Genomic DNA, 17575 nt, shown 5'->3' on the forward strand with positions numbered 1-17575 from the left:
CACCCAAGAGAGACTGGAACTCAGGGACTGGGTGAGTGGTCCCATGGGTGGATGACTGGAAAGAAGCAGGGTAAAAGAGACAGGGGTCTGGTTATACAGACTGTCTCTGGACCACACACACCCCAAAGTTCTATATAGAACCTTCTTGAACTGATTCCAACTGAGAAAAAATTAAGCCATTCATTGTTAAAATCCAATATAACTATACTAAGAGGATAATTAAATTAAAGTGAAGCCCTAATCCAATATGACTGTTGACCTTATAAGAAGAAGAGAGGAGGACACAGACATGCCCAGAGGGACAATCATGTGTGAGGACTTGAGCGGATGATCATCTATAAGCCTCAGAAGAAACCAAAACTGCACACATCTTGATCTTGGACGTTAGCCTCCAGAACTACGAGGAAATACATTTCTGTTGTCTAAGTCGCCCAGTCTATGGTACTTTATAATGGCGGTCCCAGCAAACTAATACACCAATCATTTAAGCTTTTTTTATAACAAAAATTTATGAGATATCTGGTACGCCTTCCTTTTTCCTTCCATATGTCCAAACTCTATATACTTTTCAGAACCCAATACAAACATTAGTTTCTCTATAAAGCCTGAGTTCAGAGCACTAACCTGAATCCCACACTGCATCCACAAAGGAGACAGTTACTTTGAATCACATTGAAGCCTAGAGCAGCACAGTCCTCCTTCAGATCACCCAGCCACTGTGGGGTCTGTTCAAGAACACATGAGCCGACCCTTGTCAAATTCCCCTTATTCCAATTAAATCTGTTTATGACTCATGTTCCACACTAACTCACTAGTGTGTCTTAAAATTCCCTTCCTACAGGTTGATTTGATGACACTCTTCATAGCATGCAGTAGGGTGGTCACTTGAAAATATGGTAAATTAATAAACTATTACTTAGGGATAATTTCTTCCTTTCTTCCTTTATCCATATAATTAAAGGTACTTTTTCAATCACTGAAAAATTTATATGGTTTATTTATTTAAGACATATCATTTTATATTTTAAGGACAGTAACTCAAAAAACTGCTAAATTTTCTCAATGGCAAGATTATTTCTCTATTAGAGAGGCCTTAGGCTAAAATTTTCCAGCTAACCAACCAGAGCACCAATCACTCCATTCTTCATCAGGAGAAATTAGCTAGACCTGCAAACACTTCTCAATCAAGCCCTAACAGTCAAGCAGCACGGTGTCCTTAAGAATTAGCAGTGACAGCAGTAAAAGACAAAGTCCCAGGTTATAGCAAACTTGGGGCCCAGTCCCACTGGGAGGACTGTCATTACCATGCCAAACAGCAGGGCCAGAGTCTCGAAATCAATCCACTCCACCACATGGGTCAGGCTGGGTCTCTGCAATCAAACCACAAATTAGCCAATTAGTCCTGGGCCTCATCCTCCTGGTGATAAGCTGTAAACATGTGCACTTTACAGAAAACCCACTCATGGCCAGAGTTGAAAATCACAAAAATCACACCATCCACTTGCCTTTGAAATCCTATTATTCATTACTGAAAAACAGTCATGACCCAAAGCATCGTAACATCAAAACTATGCACTTGTCAATGAGAAAGGCAGACTTCTTAAGCCCTGTCCCTGTCCCTAAGGAAAGGTAGGATCATGGGGAACTGGGAGCCCAGACTGGGAAGTGAGGGTACTTGGAGAGCCTGGTTGTTGGAAAAGGACTTCACAGTGGTCCAGAGATTTTCCTGCAGCACAAGGCATGTGACACACATCAATTAATTCCAATATTAAATAACTACTACTACACTACTCCTTAACAATTAATCAAAATAACAGAGGTTTATGTGTAAGTTTTAGGATTCTGGGACACTTTACCCTGAGAGTTAGTGTTTGTTTATACCAATTCTAGCCATAAAAGAGAAAAATAAATAAATAACAAAGTATCACATATTATTTTTACTCTTTGGTTGACTGACTGGCCTTTAGAAACATTTTTCAGAACAATCTGTGAAATTCTACAGAGTTTTTTTCCAATCCCAAGTTCCATGTGTGGCCACCTTGGTCAGTTCAGCACTGCTCCTCAAACAACCCCAGGCCTCCATCTCCAGAGTATTTGGCCTCTCTTGCTTCTCTACATTCATTCCAATGTCCCTGCAGGATGGAACATGCTCAGATCCTGAGGGGACAGTATCACCTCACAGACATGCACTTCCAGGGACCTCCTGATGTCTGTCCCCAACCTCACTATCTCCCACCCCTCTGCTCCAGCTAGGATGGCCTCCCCTGGTCTCCAAGGGCTGACAGTGCATATGGCTGGATCTAACATTGCTCAGGTGCATGGCCTGGATGAGTACTTGACCATCATGAGCCTTTCCTCAGCTAGGATGGGGTGTGTGATAAAGTCAAATATTAATTGCTCATCAATGCTATAAAGTTCATTAGTTCATGCCTTTAACAGGAAATGTGAAATAGTATATTAAAAACTGACCAGCTAACACCTAATTATTGGACTGTCTTTGAAGATGACATTCTACCAAATGCTAAGCCTTTGACTCAAAATGTTACAACTTACGTCACCAATCACAGCCAGTGCTGCTAATGCTGAAAGGGACCCCAACATGGCTGCTAGTGTTCTGTGAACAATCTGGAAAGAAGCATAGAACATTACTACACTCTAATCCACAGGATTTTAAAACACACAGAAGCCTGTATTGGTATAAGTATTTGTGAAGATCGGCCATTCTATACCATACCTATTGAAAGTGAAAGTGAAAGTTGTGTCCGACCCTTTGCGATCCCATGGACTACACAATCCATGGAATTCTCCTGGCTAGAATAGTGGAGTGGTAGCCATGCCCTTCTCCAGGGGATTTTCCCAACCCAGAGATCAAACCCAGATCTCCCACATTACAGGCAGATTCTTTACAAGCTGAGCCACCGGGGAATTTAGGACAATCGATAAATCATGGCTTTCAAAGTCTGGATGCCCTAGAGGCACACACAACTGTCACCAGTCTTCTTTCTAAAGAAAGGTGATTTAAGGTGATTATCTATATGTATGATGCTATTAAAATTTTTTTACTTGTTTTGGGTTTATTTTCTGTTGGCAGGTCTTATTCCTTTTCTTGTGTTTCCTGCCTAGAGAAGTTCCTTTAGTATTTGTTGTAAAGCTGGTTTGATGGTGTTGAATTCTCTTAACTTTTGCTTATCTGGAAAGCTTTTGATTTCTCCATCAGGTCTGAAGGAGAGACTTGCTGGGTAGAGTATTCTTGGTTGTAGGCTCTTCCTTTTCATAATTTTAAATATATCTGGCTTGTAGAATTTGTGTTGCTGCTGCTGCTAAGTCACTTCAGTCAAGTCTGACTCTGTGAGACCACATAGATGGCAGCCCGCCATCCCTGGGATTCTCCAGGCAAGAACACTGGAGTGGGTTGCCATTTCCTTCTCCAATGCATGAAAGTGAAAAGTGCAAGTGAAGTCCCTCAATCGTGTCCGACTCTTTGCAACCCCATGGACTGTAGCCTACCAGGCTCCTCTGTCCATGGGATTTTCCAGGCAAGAGTACTGGAGTGGGTTGCCATTGATCAGCTAATACCTTGATGGGAGTTCCTTTGTATGTTACTTGTTTTTCTCTTGTTGCTTTTAATATTTTATTTCTGTCTTTAATTTTTGTCAGTTTGATTGCTGTGTGTCTCAGTGTGTTCTTCCTTGGGTTTATCCTGCCTGGGATTCTCTGTGATTCCTGGACTTGGTTGACTATTTCCTATCTCATGTTTGGGAATTTTTCAGGTCTTATCTCTTCAAATATTTTCTCAGGTCCTTTCTCTCTCTCTCTTCTCCTTCTGGGACCCCTATAATGCAAATGTTGGTGCATTTAGTGTTGTCTCAGAGGTCTCTTAGGCTGTCTTCATTTCTTTTCATTCTTTTTTCTATATTCTGCTCTGTGCCTGTGATTTCTACCATTCTGTCCTCCAGGTCATTTATCCATTCTGCCTCAGTTATTCTGCTACTGATTGCTTCTCAGTTGTTCAGTCGCTCAGTCATGTCCAACTCTTTGCGACTCCATGAATTGCAGCATACCAGGCTTCCCTGTCCATCACCAACTCCCGGAGTTTACTCAAACTCATATCCATTGAGTCGGTGATGCCATCCAGCCATCTCATCCTCTGTCGCCCCCTTCTCCTCCTCCCCCAATCCCTCCCAGCATCAGGGTCTTTTCCAATGAGTCAGCTCTTCGTATCAGGTGGCCAAAGTATTGGAGTTTCAGCTTTAGCATCAATCCTTCCAATAAACACCCAGGACTGATCTCCTTTAGGATGGACTAGTTGGACCTCCTTGCAGTGCAAGGGACTCTCAAGAGTCTTCTAAAACACCACAGTTCAAAAGCATCAATTCTTCGGCACTCAGCTTTCTTCACAGTCCAACTCTCATATCTATACATGACCACTGGAAAAACCATAGCCTGACTAGATGGACCTTTGTTGGCAAAGTAATGTCTCTGCTTTTCAATACGCTATCTAGGTTGGTCATAACTTTCCTTCCAAGGAGTAAGTGTCTTTTAATTTCATGGCTGCAGTCACCATCTGCAGTGATTTTGGAGCCCAAAAAAATAAAGTCTGACACTGTTTCCACTGTTTCCCCGTCTATTTCCCATGAAGTGATGGGACCAGATGCCATGATCTTAGTTTTCTGAATTTTGAGCTTTAAGCCAACATTTTCACTCTCCTCTTTCACTTTCATCAAGAGTCTTTTTAGTTCCTCTTCACTTTCTGCCATAAGGGTGGTATCATCTGCATATCTGAGGTTATTGATATTTCTCCGGGCAATCTTGATTCCAGCTTGTGCTTCCTCCAATCCCATGTTTCTCATGATGTACTCTGCATATAAGTTAAATAAGCAGAGTGACAATATACAGCCTTGACATAGTCCTTTTCCTATTTGGAACCAGTCTGTTGTTCCATGTCCAGTTCTAACTGTTGCTTCCGAACCTGCATAAAGATTTCTCAGGAGGCAGGTTAGGTGGTCTGGTATTCCCTTCTCTTTCAGAATTTTCCACAGTTTATTGTGATCCACACAGTCAAAGGCTTTGGCATAGTCAATAAAGCAGAAATAGATGTTTTTCTGGAACTCTTTTGCTTTTTCGATGATACAGCCAATGCTGGAAATTTGATCTCTGGGTCCTCTGCCTTTTCTAAAACCAGCTTGAACATCTGGAAGTTCACGGTTCATGTATTGCTGAAGCCTGGCTTGGAGAATTTTGAGCATTACTTTACTAGCGTGTGAGATGAGTGCAATTGTGCGGTAGTTTGAACATTCTTTGGCATTGCCTTTCTTTGGGATTGGAGTGAAAACTGACCTTTTCCAGTCCTGTGGCCACTGCTGAGTTTTCCAAATTTGCTGGCATATTGAGTGCAGCACTTTCACAGCATCATCTTCCAGGATTTGAAATAGCTCCACTGGAATTCCATCACCTCCACTAGCTTTGTTCATAGTGATGCTTTCTAAGGCCCACTTGACTTCACATTCCAGGATGTCTGGCTCTAGGTCAGTGATCACACCATCGTGATTACCTGGGTCATGAAGCTCTTCTTTGTACAGTTCTTCTGTGTATTATTGCCACCTTTTCTTAGTATCTTCTGCTTCTGTTAGGTCCATACCATTTCTGTCCTTTATTGAGCCCATCTTTGTATGAAATGTTCCCTTGGTATCTCTAATTTTCTTGAAGAGATCTCTAGTCTTTCCCATTCTGTTGTTTTCCTCTATGTCTTTGCATTGATCACTGAGGAAGGCTTTCTTATCTCTTCTTGCTATTCTTTGGAACTCTGCATTCAAATGGGAATATCTTTCCTTTTCTCCTTTGCTTTTTGCTTCTCTTCTTTTCACAGCTATTTGTAAGCCCTCCTCAGACAGCCATTTTGCTTTTTTGCATTTCTTTTCCATGGGAATGGTCTTGATCCCCGCTTCTAGTGTATTATTTATGTTTGTTTGTTTGTTCTTTAGTTCTTCTAGGTCTTTGGTAAACATTTTTTGCATCTTCTCAATCTTTGCCTCCATTTTCCCCCGCCCCCACCCCCAGGGTCCTGAATCATCTTCACTATCATTATTCTGAATTCTTTTTCTGGAAGGTTGCAATCTCCACTTCATTTAGTTGTTTGGGGTTTCATCTTGATCTTCATCTGGGACATAACCTTCTGCTTTTTTCTTGTTAATTACCTTTCTGTAATGTGGTTTTAGTTTTAGTCACTGTAAGACTGTAATTCTTGCTTCTTTTGTCTGCCCCATGATGGAGGAGGCTAAGAGACTTGTGTAAACTTCCTGATGGAAGGGACTTGTGGTGGGAAAAACTGGGTCTTGCTCTGGTGGGCAGGGCCTTGCTCAGTAAAGCTTTAATCCAGTTATCTGCTGATGGGTGGGGTTGCCCTCCCTCCCTGGTAGTTTTTTGACTTGAGAAGACCCAGCCCTCAAGTCAATGGGCCCTATGGTCCAGTTAATGGTGACCTCCAAGAGGGTCACCATTAGACCTTAGGGGGACCTTCCCAGACTGCCACTGCCAATACCCCCATCACTGTGGTGAGCCCCTTCTGACCCACGCCTCCACAGGAGGCCCTCCAAATCTAGCAGGTCGTTTTGGTTCAGTCACCTGTGGCATCACTGCTCCTTTCCTCTGAGTCTTGATGTGCACAAGGTTTTGTTTGTGCCCTCCAAGACCAGAATCTCTGGTTCCCCCAGTCCTGTGGAAGTCTTGTAATCAAATCCCGCTGGCCTTCAAGGTAAATTCCTTGGGAATTCCCAGTCCCTTTGTCAGATCCCCAAGCTGGAAAGCCTGACGTGGGGTTCAGAACCTTCACAACAGTGGGAGAAGCTCTTTGGTATTACTGTTCTCCAGTTTGTGGGTCATGCATCCAGCAGGTATGGGATTTGATTTTACTGTGACTGTGCCCCTCTTACTGTCTTGCTGCAGTTTCTTCTTTGTTTTTGGATGTGGGCATCTTTTTTTTTTCTTTGGTAGGTTCCAGTGCCCTTCTGTGGATGGTTATTCAACAGCTAGTTGTGATTTGGTGCTCTTGCAGGAGGAGATGAGTGCCCACCCTTCTACTCTGCCATTCTGAACTGGAAGCTCATCGATTACTTCTTTAAATTAACTTTCTTCCCCCTTCTCTCACTTGTCTCCTTCTGGAATCCAGTTATCCTACATGAACATCTGACAGACAATGAAGGTTTTCTTTGCTCTTTTTCATTTTCTTCTTTGGTCTCCTCTGATTGAGTTATTCAAAATTCCTTTCCTCATGATCACTTATTATTTTATCTTCCGTTTGGTCTGCTCTGCTGTTGATGTTCTATTGCATTTTCCATCTTCCTCACTGAGTTCTTTAGCTCCAGAATTTCTGTTTGTTTCTGTTTCATGATTTCTATTCATTTGTTAATTTCCTCATTTTATTCATGTGTTGTTTTCCTGATTTCACTGAATTATCTTTTTCTCTTTCCTTGTAGCTCATTGAGTATCCTCAGTATAACTATTTTTAATTAATGAATTTATTTTAATTGGAGGCTAATTACTTTACAATTTTAAAAGTTACACTCCATTTATAGTTATTACAAAATGTTGGCAATAGTCCTCATATTGTACAATACATTCTTGTAGCCTATCTTAACATCCAATACTTTGTACTTCCCACTCTCCCACCCTTATATTTTGCCTCCACCTCCTCCCTGCAGGTAACCAGTACTTTGTTCTCTGCATTGGTATAGCTACTTTTGATACTTTATCAGCTAGATAGCAACATTCTGTGCCTTTGAGTTAACTTATTAAATGACTGCTATTATCTTTGGTGATGATATATTTCCTTGATTTTTCATATTCCTTGTAGCTTTACACTGATGCTTTCTCATTTGAAGTAGCAGTCAGTCAGTCAGTCAGTTCAGTCGCTCAGTCATGTCCAACTCTTTGTGACCCCGTGGAATGCAGCACGCCAGGCTTCCCTGTCCATCACCAACTCCCAGAGCTTGCTCAAATTCATGTCCATCGAGTCAGTGATGCCATCCAACCATCTCATCCTTTGTTGTCCCCTTCTCCTCCTGCCTTCGATCTTTCCCAGCATCAGGGTCTTTTCCAATGAGTCAGTTCTTTGCATCAGGTGGCCAAAGTATTGGAGTTTCAGCTTTAGCATCTGTCCTTTCAATGAATATTCAGGACTGATTTCCTTTAGGATGGACTGGTTAGATCTCCTTGCAGTCCAAGGGACTCTCAAGAGTCTTCTCTGACACCACAGTTCAAAAGCATCAATTCTTCGGCATTCAGCCCTCTTTATGGTCCAGTTCTCACATTTATACATGACTACTGGAAAAACTATAGCTTTAACTACATGGACTTTTGTCAGCAAAGTAACAGACATCTCCTCAAATCTTTATTAGTTGTATTCAGATGGGATATATTGTTTGTTTGTTCTGTTACGCCTGATACTTTCTCTGATCTCCTGTGGACACACCTGCTGCACTCTTCTTGCTCCTTCTTGTGACAGAATGTGTATGCTTTTATGTGTTCTCCGGCTCTGCAGCTCACCAGGCTGGCTGCTGGAAAAGCCCCTTTTGTTGGCAGTAGGCGGTGCTATAGCTCCAGTTCTCCTTTGCCCACAGCCGGTCTGTTTTCTGGCAGCACTCCATCTACTGTTGACCAACAGTGCTCTCACCACCACACAGAGAGCATGTACTAGGAGCCACTACAAAGGCAGTGGGGGGAGACAGGGAGAGGTTGGCATTAGGGATGCCTGCAGGCCTTGGGGGGATCCTAGGATGACCTTCTCCAGGTCAATAATCAGATTTCCTGCTGAAGTGCTGAGTGCAGTCAGCAGGAAATGTATTCCTTTAATGTCCTTTGATAGTTTCACTTGACTCTTTCCTGACCTCCCTCCCTGCAAGCATGGATGCCCTGCCTGAGTACTCGGGTTCTGGCAGAGAGAAGTTGGTTCTCTTCCTGCATCCTGCACAGCTGGGGAAGCCAAGCACTTACTCCCTATCAGTTAGTTCAGCCCAATGGAATGTGGCCTTAGGAGAGGGGCAGTGCTGACCAAGGTCCTATTACCCTCTCCAGTGTGTCCTAACTTGTACTGTTTTCCTTCACTGACATGCTGTAATTTCCTCTCAGAAAGGCTGGGCTTCTACAAACTCTCTGCTGTTCCTGGGTATCTATCTGCTCAGGTCAGCACTGTCTAGGTTTTCCCTGATAGCAGCCAAGAGAGATTAGGTTGCCATTGCTGGCTTCTGCTGGTTTCACAGCTTAGGCTAGGGTATGTTTGCTTATTACTGGATGCACAGGCAGGAGAGGCTCCTCCTAGGTCCTGTGAATCTCACTGCTCCTACAGAGGTACTTTTTCTTTGTGGATGGATGCCTAGTTAGCTATCAGAAAAGGGAGACAAAAAGGAGGGATATCTCATGCTGCCATGATGCTGACATCATCTCCCAGTTTACATTTAAATGTTCAGAACATGAGATGGTTGACTAATCTTCTTCCTTGGGCTACTTTGGTAAATGTAAGGATAAATGAAGGGCAGGGAGACTTATCAGAAGAATGAGATACCTAAATATCTGCAGATATGTGGAACTCCCACAGCTGCCATTTCTGCCCATGTGGTGTGCTGGCTGCTGTACACTGTCCCCAAGAAGCTGTATGCCACTGCAGGTGTGCCTTGCTCTCTAGGGATCCCACATGAGCTCTGGGAGCCTTTGCTTTGTGTCATCTCATATAAATTCTCCTAGACTGGGGAGCACTGGGCAGCAGGAGCACCTGTTTAGGGAGGGGCCGCTCATGGAGGGAAGTACCTGTGCCTTCTTGAGCCCCTTCCCTCCCAGTACATGAGGGCAACGGCAGGAGCCAACTGATCCACAGTGACAGCAGAAACACTGGTGGTGGGTTTCCTAGACATCCCTCGGTTCTGAATCCTGTGTTTCTAAAAAGTCCCAGGACAGTGTACAAGTGGTACAGTTCCAGGCCTTGAATTCAGTACCACTCTGTGTTTCATAGGCATTTTAGCACTTACAATGTGCGTCCAGTTGAAGGCCATGTTTTCCAATTGTTTCTTCCTGCCATGATGTAGTAGGGTGATTATGGGCTTTTTGATGCTAAGTAAATTCTCCACATTTCACTTTCTTCATCTGCAAAACTTAGAGAACTTTTTGGTTTGTAGGGCATGAACTGGCTGTCCCTTGAGGTGACACCCTGCCTCTCTGTGCCCTGGTGTAAGACCTGGGCCAGCTCCAATTTTCCTGGGCTGGGTCCTGTCTGCCTATGAGGTAGTAACACTGCTCTGCTTGCTGTACTACCTTCCAGGTGGGTCCTCTTCCTACCCTCCCTTATCTCCTAGGAAGAGGGTGCTTTGGCCTCTTTGAAAGTGGTGGACCTTGCCTGCCTGTTCTTCCATGTGAATGCATTCTTGTCCTTGTGCATGGTGAACTGCCCACCCTTCCTTCTGAACTCAGATTTGGTTGTGAACTGTGTTCTGCTTGTTGGGATATGAGAAGAGAGACTCCCCCTTCCTCTTGCCTCAGTGGTGCCCAGGTAAGAAGCAGCCTGGGTCTCTTATGGATTACAGTGAGCAGAGGCCTGTTGACCTCATGTGCAGATGCTGAGAGGCTGGCTGGAAGCAGTAGGTGGCCATACCTCTACAGGGAGGGGTGGTGCCTTCTCCTTCCGGTGCCAGAGCCCGCTGAGCCTGGTTCTCACATAGCTGGAGAGAATCTCATAACTCTTGCTGAGCTAGGGACCTACCTTGGGGGAGCACCGACTGCTGCACTTCTCACTGCACTGCCACTGGAGGGAATTTCTGGCACCCATTGCTATTCTGGAGTCTCCTTTGAGAATGTCGCCATGAACCATCTCCTTTCATCAAGGGGTCCAGTTTGCCTAAGAAGCTTCATAAGGAATGAAAGAGGGTTCACCTGCTGGCCAGTGGTTTGGGAGGGCCTGGCAACAAGGGTCTCTGCTCTTTCTCCCCCAACCCCTACTGCTCTTGTGACTGTTCCTCTTGCCCAGGGCCTTCTGTGTGTAGGAGAGGCAGGGGCCATATCTGAGGGGTGGGCCAGCTGCCACCTCACTGGGGTAGTCAGTGATGGGGGTAGTCTCATCACTGCCTTTGAGGTCTGAGTATCAAAGGCACTTCACATAAGAGCCAGCACACCCACTTTCTTCTTAAACTCATCTGTTGTGTTCCCACCTGTGATGGTTTGGCAGGGTCTGTATGTTACCAAACAAACCACCTCAGCATGGGTGCATCCATGTGTCTGTGAGGGAAGGGTGGTTTGAGGGTGGCACCCAAGCTAGGCTGTGTTGGTGTTTCTGATCCCAGACTAACCCACAGTGCTGTCTGTCTTCTGTGTGTGCTAAGTCACTCAGTCGTGTCTGACTCTGTGAGACCCCATGGACTGTAGCCTGCCAGGCTCCTCTGCCCATAGGATTCTCCAGGCAAGAATACTGGAGTGGGTTGCCATGCCCTCCTCCAAGGGATCTTCCTGACCCAGGGATTGAACCCACATCTCTTATGTCTTTTGTATTGGCAGGCATGTTCTTTACCACAAGAGCCACCTGCAAAGGCAAGGTAGCAGGAGAGGGAGGGTAGGAACAGCTGAGACCACCTGTGCACATCTGGATTCTTTGAGAGTTAGGAGAAACAGTTATGCCTAATGTGATATTTTCTTATTTTTTTTCTTTTCTTTTTTAACTGGAGGAAAATTGCTTTACAATGTTGTGTTGGCTTCTGCTGTACAATAACACAAATTAGTCATTATATATATAGATAGATAGATAGATATAGATACAGATATATATCTCCTCTGCCTCTTGAGCTTCCCTTCTCTCCCCCATCACACCATTCTAGGTCATTACGGAGGGCCAGGCTGGGCTCACTGTGATATATAGCAGCTTCCCACTAGCTGTCTATTTAACACATGATAGTGTGTATGTGTCAATGCTACTTCCTCAATGCATCCCACCCACTCCTTCCCCTGCTCTGTCCACAAGTCCATTCTCTACGTCTGCAACTCCATTCCTTCCCTACAAATAGATTGATCAGTATCATTTTTCTAGATCCCATTTATATACATTAATATATGATATTTGTCTTTCTCTTTCTGACTTACTACAACAGATTCACATTCGTTCCTTTATATTCGGCTGAGTAATATACCACATCTTCTTTATCCGTTTCTCTGTTGATGAACAACAAGGTTGCTTCCATGACCTGGCTAATGGAAATAGTGCTGCAATGAGCACTGGGGTACATGTGTCTTTTTGAATTGTGGTTTTCTCAGGGTACATACCCGGTAGTGGGATTGCTGGGTCATGTGGTAGATTTATTCCTAGTCTTTAAGGAATCTTCATGCTGTTCTCCATAACGGCTATATCAGTTTACAATCCCACCAACGGTGCAGGAGGATTCCCTTTTCTTCCCATCCTGTCCAGCATTTATTGTTCATAGGTGTTTTGATGATAGCCATTCTGATTGGTGTGAGGTGATACTTCGTTGTAGTTTTGATTTGCATTTCTCTAATAATGAGTGATGTTGAGCATCTTTTCCTGTGTTTATTTGCCATCTCTATGTCTTCTTTGGAGAAATATCTGTTTAGGCCTTCTGCTAATTTTTTGATTGAGTTGCTTATTTTTCTGATATTGAGCTATATGAGCTGCTTATATATTTTGGAGATTAATCCTTGGCCAGTTGCTTCATTTGAAATTATTGTCTCCCATTCTGAGAGCTGTCTTTTCACCTTGTTTACAGTTTCCTGTAAATAATCCAACCAGTCCATCCTAAAGGAGATCAGTCCTGGGTGTTCATTGGAATGACTGATGTTGAAGCTGAAACTCCAATACTTTGGCCACCTGATGTGATGAGCTGACTTATTGGAAAAGACCCTCATGCTGGGAAAGATGGAGGGCAGGAGGAGAAGAGGACAACAGAGGATGAGATGGTTGGATTGCATCATCAACTTGATGGACATGGATCTGGGTGGACTCCAGGAGTTGGTGATGGACAGGGAGGCCTGGCATGCTGCAGTTCATGGGGTCGCAAAGAGTTGGACATGACTGAACAACTGAACTGACCTGAACAGTTTCCTTTGCTGTGCAAAAGCTTTTAAGTTTAATTAGGTTCCATTTGTTTTTATTTTGACTACTCTAGGTGGTGGGTGTTGGAGGACATTGCTGTGATTTATGTCAGAGTGTACTGCCTATGTTTTCCTCTAAGAACTTTATAGTTTCTGGCCTTATATTTTAGTCTTTAATCAATTTTGAGTTTATTTTTGTGTTCTGTGTTAGGAAGTGTTCTAGTTTCATGATTTTACATGTAGTTGTCCAGTTTTTACATGCTACTTATTGAAGAGATTGTCTTTCCTCCATTGTATATTCTTGCCTCCATTGCCAAAGATAAGATTCCCATAGGTGCATGGGTTTATCTCTGGGTTTTCTGTCTTGTTCCATTGGTCTATATTTTTGTTTTTGTGCCAGTACCATACTGTCTTGATGACTGTAGCTTTGTAGTATAGTCTGAAATCAGGAAAGCTGGTTTCTCCAGTTTCATGTTTTTCTCTCAAGGTTGCTTTGGCTATTTGGGGTCTTTTGTTTTTCCATACAAATTGTAAAATTTTTTGTTCCAGTTCTATGAAAAAATGCCATTGGTAATTTGATAGTGATTGCATTGAATCTTTAGATTGCTTTGGGTAGTATTGTCATTTTCACAATACAGATTCTCCCAATGCAAGAACATGGTGTATCTCTTCATCTGTCCATGTTCTTTGATTTCTTTTATCAGTGTCTTATAGCTTTTTGCATACAGATCTTTTGTCTCTTTAAGTAGGTTTATTCATGAGTTTGAGTGAACTCCAGGAGTTGGAGATGGACAGGGAGGCCTGGCATGCTGCAATTCATGGGGTTGCAAAGAGTTGGACACGACCGAGTGACTGAACTGAACTGAACTGATTCTTAGATATTTTATACTATTTGTTGTGATGGTGAATGGGATTGTTTCCTTAATTTCTCTTTTTGATTTTTCATTGTTAGTGTATTGGAATGCAAGGGATTTCTGTGTATTAATTTTGTGATTATAAAATCACATCAACAAAAACCTTGGGCTCTACGTCTCAAGCAGCCTGCCCTTAAACAATGCCGTTGGAGGAAGTAATATGTTCTCTGTGGCTCCTTGAGGAGGAAACTGCTAAGAAACTTGCTCCTGGACTCCTCCAGACTCTGCCTGACCACAGAGTTTTGTGTGTGGTCATAGGAACCCTGAAACAATAATAATATTGATTGGGGTAGGACGGGGGGGAGGACAGAATAGAGCTGCCCCAGAATAAATGAGACAGAGCAACTAAACCCATGGATGGACCTTGTTGGACAACTAGGGGCTCAACCTGCTGAAGTCAGCATTCCTCACAGACAGATCAGACAGCCTCAGGGAATTTCAGGAATTTTCCTGGCCACTCCCCCCTCAGATTACCTCCATGAAGCTCCAGGGCACTTTTCATATTTTGAGAAGACACACCCCTTTACCTTCACCTTCACCTCCTGATCCTCCAGGCTCAGCCCAGTGGAACCAAAAGTCCCATCTGTGTGTTGCTGTAAATCTGGTTTCACAACTAAAACAACAATGGACCTGCCCAGTCAGGCAGTGTCTGTACTTTGTTTCATGCTATTGAAGGTATAGCCACACTTAAAATTTCCCAGAAACACTGAATTGATGGGACATGAAATCATTGGGCTCATTAGCTGAGTTGATAAACATAACAGATAATAATCCTTCCCCACACATAGCCCAAGGTCTCCAAAGTCTTCATCATGCACACAATCCTATGAAGCGGATAGGGGGTATTTTAACATGCCCATTTTACAGACAAAGACCCTGATTCTCAGAAAGTTTCAACACTTGTCTCTTCAGGGGCATTCTGTGTGAGCAGCAAATCGAGGGTGAGAAAATCATGTGCACATTCAGTTTTCTCAATGAACTTTTTCTAGTGCCTGGCAAAACTCATCTTGCATATGGCAACTGCCAAGATTCAGCAAATTTTCCAGTACAGAGCAATTTTCTACCTAGAATGAGGGGAATGTTACTTTTTAGGAAAGACACTATTTCAATTCAATTAAAATGCAAGACTTAGCCCATCCCTAGCACCCAACATGTTAAAATACACTTACCTGTGGGCACAGATAAACCCAGGAGAGCAGGCATGCAAGTTACCTCAAATATAATTAGCACGTAGACCCCAGCGAGGATGACCGCAGCAATGGTCACTTGTGCTTCAACACTTGCGCGGAGGTACTGATGAGTCATCAGAAGAGGAACAATCTGGGTCTGCTGGAGGGAGGCGCGGATGCTGATGGAAACAGGCTCTCTGAAGAACGAAGCAAATATCTTACCACTGGTTAAGGAAACAGACCTGACATCAACCATCAGCACTTGCTCCCTCAGCTTTCTTCCCAACACCAGTCGCCCATGGCTATAACCAGAGCCTGAACCTATCTCAGAGTGCCTAACCTGCCAGATGAGGAGCCCTGAGCACAGGCAAGCCACATGAATATATGCACAGCCTCCCCATAGCCAGGCCCCTCTGACATAGCTCCTCAGCCTCCATCAGGCATTGCCTGCCTCATAACAGTGCCACCAGTCCAGCAATGAACAGGAGCAAGGATGTTCACAGTGGTTTAACCCGTTTAATCTTCCATCTTCCTCCTCACCACACATCTGATTGCTTTGTGCACATGCTAAGTCACTTCAGTCGTGTCTGACTCTATGCAACCCAGGCTTCTATGTCCATGGGATTTTCCAGGCAAGAATACTGGAGTGGGTTGCCATGCCTTCCTCCAGGGGATCTTCCTGACCCAGGGGTCGAACCTGTGTCTCTTATGACTCTGGTATTGGCAGATGGGTTCTTTACCACTAGTACCACCTGAGAAGCCCATGCTAACAAATAGCAAATCCAACAATTCTCGCATGTGAGAAATCTGGAAAAGGGTCATGTGCAACCTGAAAACAGGTAGTCAGGTTGTCACTAATGGTGGGAAAACACCAGGAACAAGAAGCATGAAGATCAATAGTATGTGGCCTGGTGAAAATAAAGACTCTAAAATTTCAGTAACTGCTCTGAGCTGAATTATGTCCCCTCAAAATTCATATCTGGACATCCTAGTTCTCCATACTTCAGGATGTGACTGTATTTGGGGATAAGGTCTTCACAAAGGTGATTAAGTGAAAAACAGTGACACCAACATGACTGGTGTCCTTGTAAGAAAAGGAATTTGGCGCACAGAGATGCAGAGGGATGACCATGTGAGTACACAGGGAGAAAATAGCATCTACACACCAAGGAGAGGGGCCTCAGGAGAAACATACCCTGCTGACAGCTTGAGGAAATAGATGTCTACTGTTTAAGCCACCTGTCTGTGGTATTTATTACAGCAGGCCTAGCTGCAATATAGTAACCAAAAGTACAGACTTAACATGGAGTGGCGTTACAGAAAAAAGAATTCTAAGATATACTAGAATTCCCCATTGCATAGCTTCATGATATTAATGAATTTAAAGTATCAGCTGTAAAACATACTTGCTTCAAAATGGGTTCTGCAATCTTACTTCCTGACACCTTTGGTTTTGACGCCCACCACAGACTCATGCTCACTGGCTACACAAAAGGAGCAATTCCAAGCCCATAACTTGCTAGCTATTCATAACTGGAGTCCCAAGGGTCACACTTCTTTAGGGAACATGTCCCAGAGGAGCTTCCCTGAGACTTCAGTCACCAAGACCTACCTGCTAAGAACCTCAAAGGTCCTGCTCACCACCACGTGCTCACTTCTGCTTGGATTTAAAAATATCGTCCAGTTTTGAGTGACCTGCAAAAGTCAAAGCATGAAATCCTGGTAAGGCTTTGAGTCTGGGCCATCAGCTGGGGTCCAGCAATGTTCAGGGTAGGTGCTTGTCTAGAATAAGAAGAAAGAAAAGAACACAAGTCCCTTTCACACAGAGATGTTAGAGACAGCCAGGTGATGTGCAGCTGGAAACATCCATAATTTGGAGGGCTGTGTTTAAGAAAAAGAATACGGAAATACAAATACAGAATTCATGTACAAAGACACAAAAATACAGAAGTAAATAAAACCTATTAAGAAAAAAGGAAATCACTTCACGTTACTGGAGACAGTCTTCTGAACCCACTGAGGCAACTGACCAGAAAGATGGCTTTCTGTTTGCAAACTGGAAGCAGGAAACTTTCCACACCCAGGTCCCAGAAGCCTGTGGGAGGAGGGCCTGAGGATGAGCTTCCAGTTTCACAGGCCTAGGTGCCCTTGTCAAGGGCACGGGAGTGAAAAAGCCAGATGAAAGGGGCCAGATGTGTGCAGAAATGGAGGTGCTGGTGGGGCAAAGGTGGGAGGCCTGGCTATGGCTTCTGGGGAAATTTCAGTGGGAGGACAAAAGTCTTGCCACCCACAAATTATAAAAGAAAATCAAAAACAGGAACTCTGAAATTGGTCAAAGCCTGAATGAGAGATCACAACTTCTCTTAAAACTTTCATGTTTGGAAAGACTGTATCAGGGGGAAAAAAAAAAAAAAAAAA

General features: G+C 43.7%; 1 protein-coding gene across 4 annotated transcripts in view; it reads right to left on the reverse strand.

The window, feature by feature from the left end:
• OCA2 (OCA2 melanosomal transmembrane protein) overlaps positions 1–17575 on the reverse strand; it is a 317417-nt gene that overhangs the window by 212021 nt on the left and 87821 nt on the right. For all 4 annotated transcript variants that reach the window (XM_044932081.1, XM_044932080.1, XM_025272557.2 and 1 more), the window contains 4 exons: positions 16770–16852; positions 15201–15354; positions 2554–2625; positions 1305–1370 (listed from right to left, as the gene is read on the reverse strand). In XM_044932081.1, coding sequence (XP_044788016.1) covers positions 1305–1370; positions 2554–2625; positions 15201–15354; positions 16770–16852 — 375 coding nt within the window. The remainder of the gene's footprint in view (positions 1–1304; positions 1371–2553; positions 2626–15200; positions 15355–16769; positions 16853–17575) is intronic.

This window comes from Bubalus bubalis, chromosome 2 (assembly GCF_019923935.1).
Source record: "Bubalus bubalis isolate 160015118507 breed Murrah chromosome 2, NDDB_SH_1, whole genome shotgun sequence".
NCBI classification, from domain to species: Eukaryota; Metazoa; Chordata; class Mammalia; order Artiodactyla; family Bovidae; genus Bubalus; species Bubalus bubalis.